This window comes from Tachyglossus aculeatus, chromosome 16 (assembly GCF_015852505.1).
Source record: "Tachyglossus aculeatus isolate mTacAcu1 chromosome 16, mTacAcu1.pri, whole genome shotgun sequence".
NCBI lineage: Eukaryota > Metazoa > Chordata > Mammalia > Monotremata > Tachyglossidae > Tachyglossus > Tachyglossus aculeatus.
In genome coordinates this window covers 11,357,525-11,371,182 of record NC_052081.1, presented here as the reverse complement: position 1 = coordinate 11,371,182, position 13,658 = coordinate 11,357,525, and the positions used below count along the sequence as shown (strand labels likewise).

At 37.6% G+C, this 13,658-nt stretch overlaps 1 protein-coding gene across 3 annotated transcripts in view; it reads right to left on the bottom strand.

The window, feature by feature from the left end:
• XPR1 (xenotropic and polytropic retrovirus receptor 1) overlaps nucleotides 1-13,658 on the bottom strand; it is a 155,729-nt gene that overhangs the window by 116,447 nt on the left and 25,624 nt on the right. For all 3 annotated transcript variants that reach the window (XM_038758511.1, XM_038758509.1, XM_038758510.1), the window contains exon 2: nucleotides 12,728-12,779. In XM_038758511.1, the coding sequence (XP_038614439.1) occupies nucleotides 12,728-12,779 (52 nt within the window). The remainder of the gene's footprint in view (nucleotides 1-12,727; nucleotides 12,780-13,658) is intronic.

The window sequence follows — 13,658 nt, the reverse complement described above, 5'->3', positions numbered from 1 at the left end:
GCACTCTAATAAGCACCTGGGAGAGTACATTACAATATAACAGACAAATGCCCTGCCCACAATGAACTTTCTGTCTAGAAGACATTGTTCACCACTTGTGGATGAACAAAATTCAATTTTTTTTTTTAAAGGCAAAGTGTTCTAAAAAGTCTCTTGTTATAGGAAGCCAGGAAAACCTATGCATCTGCTCAACTTTACTACATAATGGATATAATTCCAGAGTTAGCTTTCTCTTCTTTCCCTTATTCCAAATAGCTTTAAGATTAGACAAGCTTTCCCTACCTGGTATTTTATCTCTGGTCTTGTGCACAACTGAGGTCTTTGCTAACCATCATCTCCTTCCCAATGAAAGATCCAACAGAATAAAGAACAGCACTTCTGTCTCTTGGAATTACTAAAAAGTCACTGGGCAGACATTCAAATAGAAAACTCCATAACAATTTTCTTAATATCTGACCTATAATAATATAATAATACAAAGCCACCAACAGTTATTCACAGTTCATCACCCCCAGTCAGACCGTGCTTCTCTCAACACTTCAATTGCATCAATAATAATGATGATATTTGTTAAGGGCTTACTATGTGCTAAGCACTGTTCTAAGCACAGGGGTAGATACAAGGTCATCAGGTTGTCCCATGTGGGGCTCACAGTCTCAATCCCCATTTTACAGATGAGGGAACTGAGGCACAGAGAAGTTAAGTGGTTTGCCCAAGGTCACACAAGCAGAAAAGTGGCAGAGCCAGGATTAGAACCCACGTCCTCTGACTCCTAAGCCCGTGCTCTTTCCACTAAGCCATGCTGCTCCTCAAATTCCCTGCCAAACCCAGGCCTGAGAGTCAACTGTCGTGAGAATGTACTTGGTAAAAATATGGCATTTTCTGAGATTTTGAAACAATTCACTGGGCAATTTAAATAATAATTGGAAACAAAGGCTTTGGAGTACAGTAGTTAAATAAATCCCAGTGGAAACATCAAAACTGTTCCCCTTCAAAATATATAATAAAGGATTGTTTGCAAAATTAAAAGTCTAAGAAATTTAAGTTCATAAAATGAATCTGTATATTATTTAGTCATTAAAATAGGATGCAATATCAAGCTGATCAGTTTCCTCTAGAACTGAAACAATTAATGTATTTTTTATAGCATCTGGTTGTAAAGTGTCATAAAACAATACCAAAAAATATCAATAGGAATTTAAATCAACAAGAAAATGAAACTATACATTATTTAGCCATTAAAAGAACAGTTTCAGATCATTTTTCTCTGTGGTGTTATTTTTTAATATACACTCAGTTCTGTCACAACATGGATTTTTACAATGCATTTTGGTTAGAATGTCATGAAGGAATAGAAGAACACTCTTCGAACTACATGCACTATTAGAAGAAACAACTTGGGTGCATAACCATGGTATCAGAACAAGTGAGTACTAAAGTGACAGCTTCCCTTAATGTTAGTTTTTACAAGAAAGCAATCCCCATGCTGTAGGAAAAATCAGTGTACTACTATACGCTGGCTGTGGCCCCTAACTGGTTTCAAGGAAAAAATAAAAGTTCTAGGTGAATGGACACTAAACAGGAAAATCAATCACAGAAAACAATGTAAAATCATAAAATCATCATCATCATCACTCTTATTCATTGAGCGCTTACTGTGTGCAGAGCACTGTACTAAGCGCTTGGGAAGTACAAATTGGCAACATATAGAGACAGTCCCTACCCAACAGTGGGCTCACAGTCTAAAAGGGGGAGACAAAACCAAACATACTAACAAAATAAAATAAATAGAATAGATATGTACAAAATAAGTAGAGTAATAAATATGTACAAATGTTTATATTTATTCAAATACGTATAAATGTTTTCTCAAGATCCAAAACAACACCCTAGGAATATAAACATACACTAAAACCAATTTCAAAAGAAAATAGAGCTATTTAATCAAACAGTAGTGAAAATATATACTAATAATGAAAAGTGTTGAATCACATTTTTAGTGTACATATACAAGACAAAACTTCATGTTTAAAGTTTTGTCTTTCTCATTCTACTTAGCCAAAGGGGATCAGATACTGACAGATCGCCAAAATATACGCTAAATAGATATTATCTGCTGCTTTATTAAAATGGGGTTTAACTACTATCAGGTCAGTCCAAATACTTCAAAGGGACAAAAAGGGAAGTGCTTAAGCCAAGGCAGTTGCTGTCCCTATCAGCAGTCACTGACTGACATTAAAACTAGGCCAGGACTGGCGGTGTACTTCCTATGGTATTTGGCTTCCTTAGTTACCAAAACTCAATGTTCAATTCAAATTGTCAGCTAAAACTCTCAACATAAAATCTAGTTTTCCTTTCCTCACTAATACTACATATCTTCCACTGCACATATACATGCCATAACAAAAATCTATCAGAGGATAGGATTTTGGGTTTCAAACATTTAGAATAAAATATATACATTTTTTCTTATCTCATTTCATGAAAGAATCATAACCTTTAAAACAGCATTTCAAAGAGAGCTGTAAAGGTGTAGAGACTCTTACAAAAGAATTAATTGCTTAAGAAGTGAGGAAAGTTGTCAGCAATCAGAAAGTTGGTGAGGACCACTGTTTTCCATGCCTAAAAGTTTCTGTTTAGAAAGACCAAATATTCCTTGACATTTTATGGTGGCATAAGGGAGAGAACATCACACCAGCAGTTGGACTATTTAAGAGCAACAATACCCATTTTTATGAAAAGGACTGGAATGCTTTTGATTTTTTCATCAACAGCATTTATAAAAAATGCCTACTATTGTGCGGAGCACTTTGTGACACACAACAGAAGTAAAAAATCTAGTCCCTGCCTGAGAGATTACAATCTAATTGGGGAGATAAGTGGATAGACTGTCAAATTTGTAATAAGTAAAAGAAAAAATAATATGGATAGAAATAAAGACAACAGGTCAGACTATCCAATCTCTAAATGTTGTATACAGCGCTTAGAACACTGCTGGGCACTTAAGAAGAGCTTAATATCATAATTACCAAACTAAATATCTAAATAGAAATATCCTAATACTAAAGTGACTGATAGCTTGGCATGACCAGGAAAGGTGGGGTATTAATCAGGGAATTTGGTGATGCATGGAAGCAGCCTGGCCTATCAATCAATCATTTGTATTTACTGAGTGCTTACGATGTGCAGAACACTGTACTAAGCGCTTGGGAGAGTACAATGCAACAGAATTAGCAGTCACATTTCCTGCCCATAACAAGCTTACAGTCTAGAGGTCTAGTGAAAAGACTACGGGCCTGGAAGTCAGAAGACCTGGGTTTTAATCCCAGCTCCACCACTTGTCTGCTGTGCGACCTTGGCCAAAACACAACTTTTCTGTGCCTCACTTACCTCATCTGTAAAATGGGGATTAAACCCTCCTTCCCCCCATTTTAGAGTCTGAGCCCCAGGTGGGACAGAGGCTGCGTCTAATCTGATAAACTTGTATCTACCTTAGATAAGTTATAGATAGCATGGCTTAAATTTAGAAGAGTGTTGACACCTAATATGTGCTTAACAAATACCATTAAAAAAATTTCTAATCAGCTAAAATCATACACTCTCGTTCATAGCAAAACACATTCTGATTTCTTTCTTAATTTTGGCTTTCTTCGACTGCATCCTCTGAACTGAATATTCAGTTCTCAATGGCATGTACTTGATGGACCCTGACTTCGGAAAGCTTGCCTAACCATACATGTGCTGTGATAAACACTCTGCAGAATTTTTTTTAACATCGCAATCACAATGTGGGTTGTTTCATTCCAAATATGGTGTGAAAAACATATGAAATGGAAAAATTGAGTACACATATAGTATCTAGCCGAAGGATAGAGAAGCAGTGTGGCCTAGTGGGACGAGCGTGGGCCTAGGAGCCAGAGGACCAGAGTTCTAATTCCGGCTCTGCTGCTTGTCTGCTGTGTGACCTTGGGCAAGTCATTTCTCTGTGCTTCATTTTTCTCATCTACAGAATCGGGATTCAATACCTGTTCTCCCTCCTACTTAGGCTCCCACACGGGACTGTATTTGGTCTGATTAACTTGAGTCCACCCCAGCATTTACAATGGTTCTTGACATATAGTAAGCGCTTAACAACTACATAAAAAAGGATGCCTAGTAGGAGGGCTGTAATATAAATGAAATGAAAAGGCCTATTTATCATTTATCTGACCATGCAGGAAAGCAAAAAATGGGCATACATAAAAGGACATAAACACCTCCAATCAATAGGCATATCCACCTCATTCCAAGGAAACAAAAAATGTCAGCTGCCGAAAATCAATAGGGCAAAAATGGGGTTATGGCCGAGTCTATATTTGAGCTCAACCTGGAATTGTTGACCATTTCAAGCAACTGAACCTGGACCAAGCTACTTGAAGCAGCGTGGCTCAGTGGAAAGAGCAAGGGCTTTGGAGTCGGAGGTCATGGGTTCAAATCCCAGCTCTGCCAATTGTCAGCTGTGTGACTTTGGGCAAGTCACTTCACTTCTCTGGGCTTCCGTTACCTCATCTGTAAAATGGGGGTGAAGACTATGAGCCCCCCGTGGCACAACCTGATCATCTTGTAACCTCCCCTGTGCTTAGAACAGTGCTTTGCACATAGTAAGTGCTTAATAAATGCCATTATTATTATTATTATTATTACTATTTCCTAATCTTCGCCCATCAATGGCCCAGAACCTCAATCCCTCTTCGAAGAATCCCCTCCCATGTTCCATTTCCCAACAAATCTCCCCTCATACATCTGCTCATTTCAGTCAACTGCTGGCATCTGCAAAAGATTTTTTGACTGCCTTCAGTGTCTCTGTGGCCCCAACCTCTTAAACTGGACACTCCTTTTATTCAGACATTTGGGGACTAGACCAGTGGGTCTCCTGTGTTCAGTCATAAATGTACTCCCTGAATCCAGGACTTAACTAAATTCCCAACTGTCAACAGAGCCAGCGTTGTTTTATTTATGGATCTAAATGTTGATGAGTTTAAATAACAAGTGCAGAGGAATGTTTTTTGCTTGTGCTTTTTTCTGGATTTTAAAAATAAATAATAATTCCTATTTTGGGTCCTTCAATTTGCCTCCCTGTAGGAAAAAAAAAGCACCTTCTTTAAATACATTTGGAATGATAATCAGTTTCCATTTACTACAGAAAAAAAATGATCATTCCTGAATCAATGCCAGGAAGAGCCTTACTGTACAAGTCACCCTATCCATCAATAGTATTTACTGAATGCTTACTGTGTGCCAAGCCCTGTGCTGGGCACTAAGGAGAAAATACGGTAGATTTGAAAGATCCAAACGCTTCTCCCAAGGAGCTCACAGTCTAGAGGGGGTAACAGACATTAAAATACATTTCTAATAGGGGATTGGGATAGTATAAGGATACTAACATAGGGACTGAAGTTGGGGTGAATATCATATGCTCAGAGAAACGGCATGACAGTGGAAAGAGCACAGGCTTTGGAGTCAGAGGTCAAGGGTTCAAATCCCGTCTCCACCAATTGTCAGCTGTGTGACTTTGGGCAAGTCACTTAACTTCTCTGTGCCTCAGTTACCTCATCTTTAAAATGGGGATGAAGACTTGTGAGCCCCAAGTGGGACGATCTGATCACCTTGTATTCTCCCCAGCACTTAGAACAGTGTTTTGCACATAGTAAGCGCTTAATAAATGCCATTATTATTATCATTATTATTATTATTATTATTAAAGGGAAAGGATCTAAGTGCTTAGATGGAGATGGGAGGGTGAACAGGAGAAATGAGGACATGATCAGGGAAGTCCCCTTGTGGGAAGTGTGATTCTAGTATAAGATGGAAGGCAGGAGAGAGGTTATCTGTCATACGAGAGGGGAGAGACTTCCAGGGCAGAGGAAAGGCATGGCTGGTGTTGAGACAAATGAGAATGAGGTTCAGAGAGTAGGTTGCTGTTAGAGGAGTGAGGTGTGTGAGTTGGACTGTAGTTAGGACATGAGCAAGGTAAGGTAAAAAGGGGACCGTTCCATACCAGCCCATCAGTGTTGTCATATTAGGCAGATTTCAAGCTAAAAAAATAAATTCATTATCCTTTCAATATAGGAATTGTAAAAGTGATGAAAAGGGGTCAAAGAAGATGTTTTCCAGAATCTCACTATAAGTAAATAACATAACTATGACAAAATGGTCTTTAAGAAAATATTGACAAATGAAGACATCACAGAGCTCAATAAGCAATTCCTATAAGATTCACATATTCTATTCTCCCCTGCTTTTTGTACAGAGAAGCTTCAGTGCAAAAATGAAAAGACTACTACAGGAAGCTAAAATGCATATTGTGTCAGAAGTGCAAAGTAATTACAGAACAATGGCTCTGGCCAGCACCATTCAGCAAACTGCAGGCCCTTTAAACCTCTAATAAGATTTGGGTGCTCAGGGCTTGCATGCAAAACCATTTGTATACCATAAAATGTCAATATATTGTAATTACAATTTCCTTCCCTCCAGTCTCACTGATTGCACCTCTATTAAACGCACAATAAGTGGTCAATTTCTCATCAGGAAAAACAAATTGGCATTCAGTCTCCTGGGACTTAGTTATCCTGAACAAGTAGTTATTTGCAGGACTTAAAACTAACAAATTCACTACCCTTCCCCATCACAAACTACAAATGTTTTAAGGTCAGGAAAAACAAGAATACAATTTAACTTTCTCACAGACAATGACATTATTTCACAAAATGGCAAAGACTTTTTTAAAAGTCAGATACTATAAACTTACCCAATTCAATATGAGTTCCAATAATAAACGTAAAAGCATGTGGATTTTTACGGCTAATATTTAGAGTTCATAATCTCAATCACAAAAAAAGCATCTTAAACCCCTTAGAGCCTAGATCCTGGAGTGAAAAAAGATGCCAAGTAAACCTGCCTATTTAAGTTTATAATCTGAATGAATAATTTACAGGCATACTTTCATCTTATCTGCTACTGAAAAGAGCTGAATTCTAAGGAGCTTGGGGAGACACCAACACATCTGGCAACCAAGTGGAATAATTAGTGAGAACCTAAATAAGGACGGTCCGGGAATCTGTTTTTACTCAGTTGGAAAAAATCTATCATGAAGAAATGGAAGAAAACCAGAATTCAACTTGTTCAGTGTGGACCCAATATTTTATGCTATTGCTGCTCAGAAAATAGCATGTGAAAAGTACATATACTACCCATGAACGGCAGCAGAAACAGCATTCACTGGACACGTTTCCAGAAGCAGCACATTCTCAAGAAACAATGTTGTCCAAAGTCAAAGCCAAACAAGAACAATTCTTCTTCTTTACATAACTAAATTTAGAAAACGAAACTCACCAATATGAATCAAAATGGTGACAAATGTGAAAAGAATGCCTCGGCAAGTCAAGCATGTTCTTTCATGTCTGTGTCACACAACAACTCCGCCAGCAGGAAATTGTGTCAAACTATAGACCTTTAAAAGGCAGCTGAGTAAAATCATTTTGTCTGGTTTACAGAAAACAAAAATCTTTCTGATGTTTGAGCCACAAGTCTTCTTGCATCTCTCACAGATATCAAAGATATTACAGTGAACTCATCATTCCAACACCAGTCCTATGCAAGCCACAGAAGTATAAAATGTAGTTTAAGACTGGGGCCTTTACTTGTCATTGTCTTCTCAACATATTTCCAAAAAATGGAATGGGACAACCTACGGACACTCCTAACTGTAATAATTTCATCAGCTCCAAACTGGGGCTTTTAGACCGTGAGCCCACTGTTGGGTAGGGACTGTCTCTATATGTTGCCAATTTGTACTTCCCAAGCGCTTAGTACAGTGCTCTGCACATAGTAAGCGCTCAATAAATACGATTGATTGATTGATTGGGGGGAGGGGGAAGAGGGAAAAGGATGGGGGGGGTGAGGTACCTCCACCCGACCACCATTTTTAATTGCTGCAACTGATGAAGAAATTAGAATGACTAAAACACAGCAAGACAAACAGCAGGCCAAGAAATTAAACTGGATGATCGTTAGTTTTACAAATCAAATCTCCTCCTGTTGGTAACGAGTGCTAAAGGAGGAAACTGAAAACTTTCAATTCAAAGCATTTCTGGTTTAATGATGGTTCTTGATTACTTCAAGTACTCTAATAAATCACCCATTAAATCCTTTCCCAATAATCCCAAATATTAATTTACATTATTTTCCCAAACTTTTAAAAGTTGCTAAGAATTCAAATTTCAATTACAATCTTCCACTTTCTCTTTCACTATGAGATCCATAGTGCTTCAACAACCTGCATCATAAGCCTCCAAGGGTTGGAAGTTATTTTGATTTTTGGGAACCATCTGAATCATAAATCTGACCTCAAATATTTAAAATACTATCACAGAACCTGATTTAGGTAGTTGGACCTATGAAAAGATAATTACTGCTAATACCACTGAAATCAAAGTTCAATAGATACATAAGCCAACAAAATAAGGGCTGTTAATCATATGCAATTTGAGATTTTCTACAATCACAACATAGAAAAGGGTACACTGGTGTTAGAATTTTAGATTTACTTCTGAAATTATGGTTTTAGATTATTTAGGCTGACTCACCCCTACAGTTCCACTTTTTCCCACCACTACTAAGGATGTTGGGGAATTATATGGGTGCTTTTAACCAGATTGCGCTGAGTTTATTTTTTAATGAGGGTTAAGTGCTTTGGAAAACTTTGCAGATTACAGAAACCCATTCTTTAAAAGTGGCTAATTTAGTAGGGAGTTGAAGTATTGACATCTGGTTTTGAAAGGCCAGCAAAGGATCCTCAGCTTCTTTGCATTTACTTCATTCCAATTCAATTAGTAAACTGTGATAAATTGAGCAACCAGGTACCAGATAAATCTAAGAATTTTATCCATCTAAACAACTCCCCAAAGGAGACAAACCCCAATCATCATACTCGAGAGAGACACCTCACACTTAAGTTGTTCCTCTGAAAGGTTTAATTAAGATCTGTCCAATTTAAACAGACAAGAATCATTTATTTTTCAATAACACTATTTCCCCCAAAATTTCCTCTAAGTTTCAAGGTTAGCCATAGCATAAAATTTTACATGTAGTTTAATGGAGAGAAAATATAAACATAACATCGACTGACATATGACTTCCTAATTAATCAATCGATCAATTTGAATACAAAGAGCTTCTGCAGAGTGACAGGGGTTCTAAGCTAATTCTCTGAGTCAGGAACATCCATAGAAAAATATAACCAGCTGGTATTTTTTCAACATTTTCTCTCTCAAAATGAAAACATTGCATTTCTTAAGACAACAGGTCCTTCAGTTCCATTTGCCACAAAGAAAGAAGAGTTTAGTTGCTGGTTAATACAGACAAATATCATAAATGCATCTGGATAGCTCTGACAAATACTGGCAGTATAGCTAAAGCCTATGGATTCAGTTGCCCTTTACCTCTCTTCCTAAAACATCCATTCTTCCCACAATGTATTGCCAAGATTGTTAAGACTTTAAAAATGCAATGCCTTCACATAAAATCAATGGTATAGCTTCATCTTTAATCTGCAACCTTGTCACCTTCATCACTAATCATACATATAAAAATGTATACATGCAAGGCAATGATAGGAGAGATTATGTAGGAGAACATGAAATGACATGGATTAAGATAAGAAATATGTACAAGAACATTACAGAGAATGCCTTTCAGGCATTCCTGTTTACACTACTGCAGAGCACATGCCTGATATAATTATAAGGCACTAATTTTAAATGAATAAAAGCAAACTTTGTAAAATGTGTAATTAATCCATGGAACTGACTGCCACAGGACAGTTGAAGACAAATTAGGAAGATGTAAAATGCAATTGGGCATTTGCATGAACAAGAAGGGCATCTTCTGTGAAACATGGTTTTCCTTTATGAACTAACCCACTGCAGTCTGGATCTGCATCAAAACTTGGACCTTGGGGAAGACAAGGTGGGGCTATGCTGGAGTGGCATAAACACCTAAGCACACATAGGATTCATCAGAGCACAGTCCCAAAATCACAAGTCAGGAAATTCTGGCAGATCCTGGGAGGGAGTCTCAGATGTTACACCCTAATAAAGCTCTAAGCATTTCATGATTGTTTTGTGATTCCAGCCCATTAATTGTGGGGTTTACTGCTGAATTACTTAATCAATAATGTATTACGTACTCCACAAAACATATAAAGACATGAGGCACACCCAAGAGACCTTACACACATTCTGCGTGGTAAGAGATACTGTACAAATCATAGATAAACTTTCTTCCTTTCTTTCTTCGACTCCTTAGCCAACCCAGATCCAAAAATTGATTACAATCACTGTCCAAAGGAAAAAAAGCCCAAAAACAATTTTACCCTTTATGAGTAAAAGAACACTTCCCCAGCTTTAACCCTGAATGATCTTAAGTGTGTAATAAACTCAAGTTAATAGTAATAGTAATCATTATTATTATTATGGCAATTGTTAAGCACTTACTATGTGCCAAGCACTGTTCTAAGCACTAGGGTAGCTACAGGTAATCAGCTTGGACACAGTCCCTGTCCCACATAAGGCTCACACTCTTAATCCTTATTTTACAGATGAGGTAACTGAGGCCCTGAGAAGTGAAGTGCCTTGCCCAAGGACTCACACGTGGCAGAGCCGGGATTAGGTTAAATATTATGTAATATATAATAACTGTCCTTCATATTCAAAGACGATGCTATCAGGGGTGAGCTACTGCCCACGTGTATGTGGCTGTGGAATATTGCATTTCACATGCATATATTTTGATCGGCATTATAGAAATATATAATCAATAGTTGTTCCCCTCCTACTTAGTCTGTTAGGCCCATGAGGGACTAGGACCTTGACCTATTTATTGGATGACCTATCTCAACTCTTGGAACAGTGTCTGACACATAATGAGTGCTTAGTAAATACTAAAGTCCATAACAGTTAAGAAAAATGGCCCTAATGAACAGATGCAAGGAAGCTCTGGAGGGTATTCATTTATATTAAGATTCCTGCCAATTACTCAGTAGACAAGTAAATTAAAATGCAATAAAAAGGATGTGGAACAGCAGAAACCAAAAATTACCAGCTCACAAACTATCAGTTGTCTTGAAAATCAATATTCAAACTGTCATAATGTAGCAAATCAATCCATCAGTGGCCTTTATTGAGCCCTTGGTGCAGAGCACTGTACTAAGCGCTTGGGAGAATACAAATGTAGTTCCTGAAAATGAGTCTTAAACTACGCACTCCAATTTTACATTTTACCTTTCATATATTACTTGAGGAGAATGTCTCCACAAATTAGATGAGATACATAAGGTAAGTGGTTCTGTCGAAGTCGTAACTGAAAGCAGAATGTTTTCTGCATTATCCGATCATCTTTAATTGCTTGGTGATAGCCAGTTTTAAATTCACTGTAACACATAGAGACGTAAGGTCCAAATGAGAGGTCCTATCTGTATGGCATTAGATGATAATCCCTAGCTCTTGGGCCCAAAGAGCTATGGCAAAGAATTTCTAAAGCTAGGAGGAAGTTGAATCCAGAGCACACCACCTCGAAATATAGCCATGTTATAGAATTGCAAATAAAGAATATGCTTAGCTATGAGACTAGAATTACATTATGCAGCTGTGAGGCCTTTATAGAATAAGGCCTGTGTGGAGGAGAAAGCAGGGGTGGACCAGGGAAAAGATTTGGCATTCTGTCGCTTCAACCTCAAAAAAAAAATAATAATCAGAGCTTCATTTTACAAATTGCTGTTACCTACTCACACTATCTGGTCTAAGTTTGTTCCAAAACTCAACAACCCTGGAAAGGTTTCATGGGCAATTTAAAGGGTGGCTCTTAGGAAATAATTGGTGAAATCCATCCAATACTTGGTGTCATGAGAACTTGCAACACTCTCAACTAACATTTCACCTTAAACTCTAACCAAAGATAAAATCACTAAAGGTTAACAGGTGAACAAAATGGGCAACAGAAGAGAAAAGGTTAATTTAACCCAGTTGGATAAGCAATCACTTGCTTCACATTTTATATCCTTATTAAATATGGATGTAAATGCTATCAAATTCCTCATTTTAACATACTCTGAGGCTTATTCTGTTTGGATTCTGAGTGTTAACGGCATTTTACATCAAAATTCAGTTTCAGGACAAAAGTTTAAATGGTTGCTTAGCTAGGTTTCCTTGTGAGAATGTGGGCAGGTGGACACAGCTGAACCTCAGAAATAATTTGTGACTGGTCTTTTTCCACTGTATGATGATCCCTTGCCCATTTTACGTAGGTGATATTGAGATTGTTATATTTTGAGCCCCAGGTGGGATAAAAACTGTGTCCAATCTGATTAATTATTTCTGCTCCAGGGGTTGCGCTTTGACACAATGAATGCTTAATATCATAATTCAATTATTAAAAGGTAAGCAGTCAAACCAATGATGATGTCTGTGATAAAGAAAACTGGATGTACAGAAAAGAAGTGTAACTAAAGAATACTGTGAAAATCATGCCATGTTGTAAACACAGTATAAAATGACCAGGGTATTAAATGATTTCTTCATCTGGGAAAAGTGTTCCAGAGTCCGCAGAGTCCCAGACAGCTTTAAATGAATTTCCTTATGCAAAGTGGACGAACTCTGTTCTCTGTTAAAGTAAATTAGTTCAGGCATCTTACCTTCTATAGAGGGGGCTTGGTCCTGAGCTGCATACAGCATCTCCTTGAAAGCCTAGGAAAGAGAAGCAGGGGGAAATGATCAAAAAAACAAGCTATAAAATATGGCTAAAGACATTTAAAACTGGGAAGCTATTAAATATTTCCCTCCAGATTCTAGCGTTCAAGTTATTTCACAAAGGATTGATAATGTAACAAAAACACATCTATTATATTGACATATGTAATTACCTCAAGTTTTCAAGTTTAAGAAACCTTTTTTTCCTTAACAGCCTTTGAAACAACTTTGCATACAGGTGGGAAGGGAGGAGGAACATGAAGAGGGAGAAGAGGGTGAAGTGTGATGTAGGAAATTCGAAGGGAATTAAATAGTCATGTTGCAATTTGTCTGTCCAACAATCAACAGGTAATTATATGAAAGCCCAGAAGTGCCTAGCACGGTACTGGATGCTTCTATATACAGTTGGGATCCAGATGTAGGAATCTTTTTTTTTTTGCTTGTTGTTCTCCTGAAGTAAGAAATACAACAGGGAAACGTGTGTGAAGATCAATCTATGAGCACAGTAATCTTTACTTTCAATCTTCAGTGAATATAAATCAAGTCTCTTGCACAGATTATCTTTTGCAATGACATTTTCCATAGTTGTTTCCTGAGCCTACAATTATTTTAATTTATTTTACTATTAACAAACAGTTGCATTTTTGAACATAGAGGCGTAGAATAAAAAGGGGCTAGAAAAGAGCAACAATAAACTGCCACCAGGAGTAGTGACTTGAACTCCTTTTTCCCCAGGGAGCAACAGTAATCTAAGGATGAAGAAATTTGAAGCTGCTTTACAGGGACTCTCCCGGACCCATTTTCTCCGAAGGCAGCAGTTTCTTTGGGGACACATTCCTACTCCAGTTTTGCTTCTCCTCCAGCAACAAATGGTCA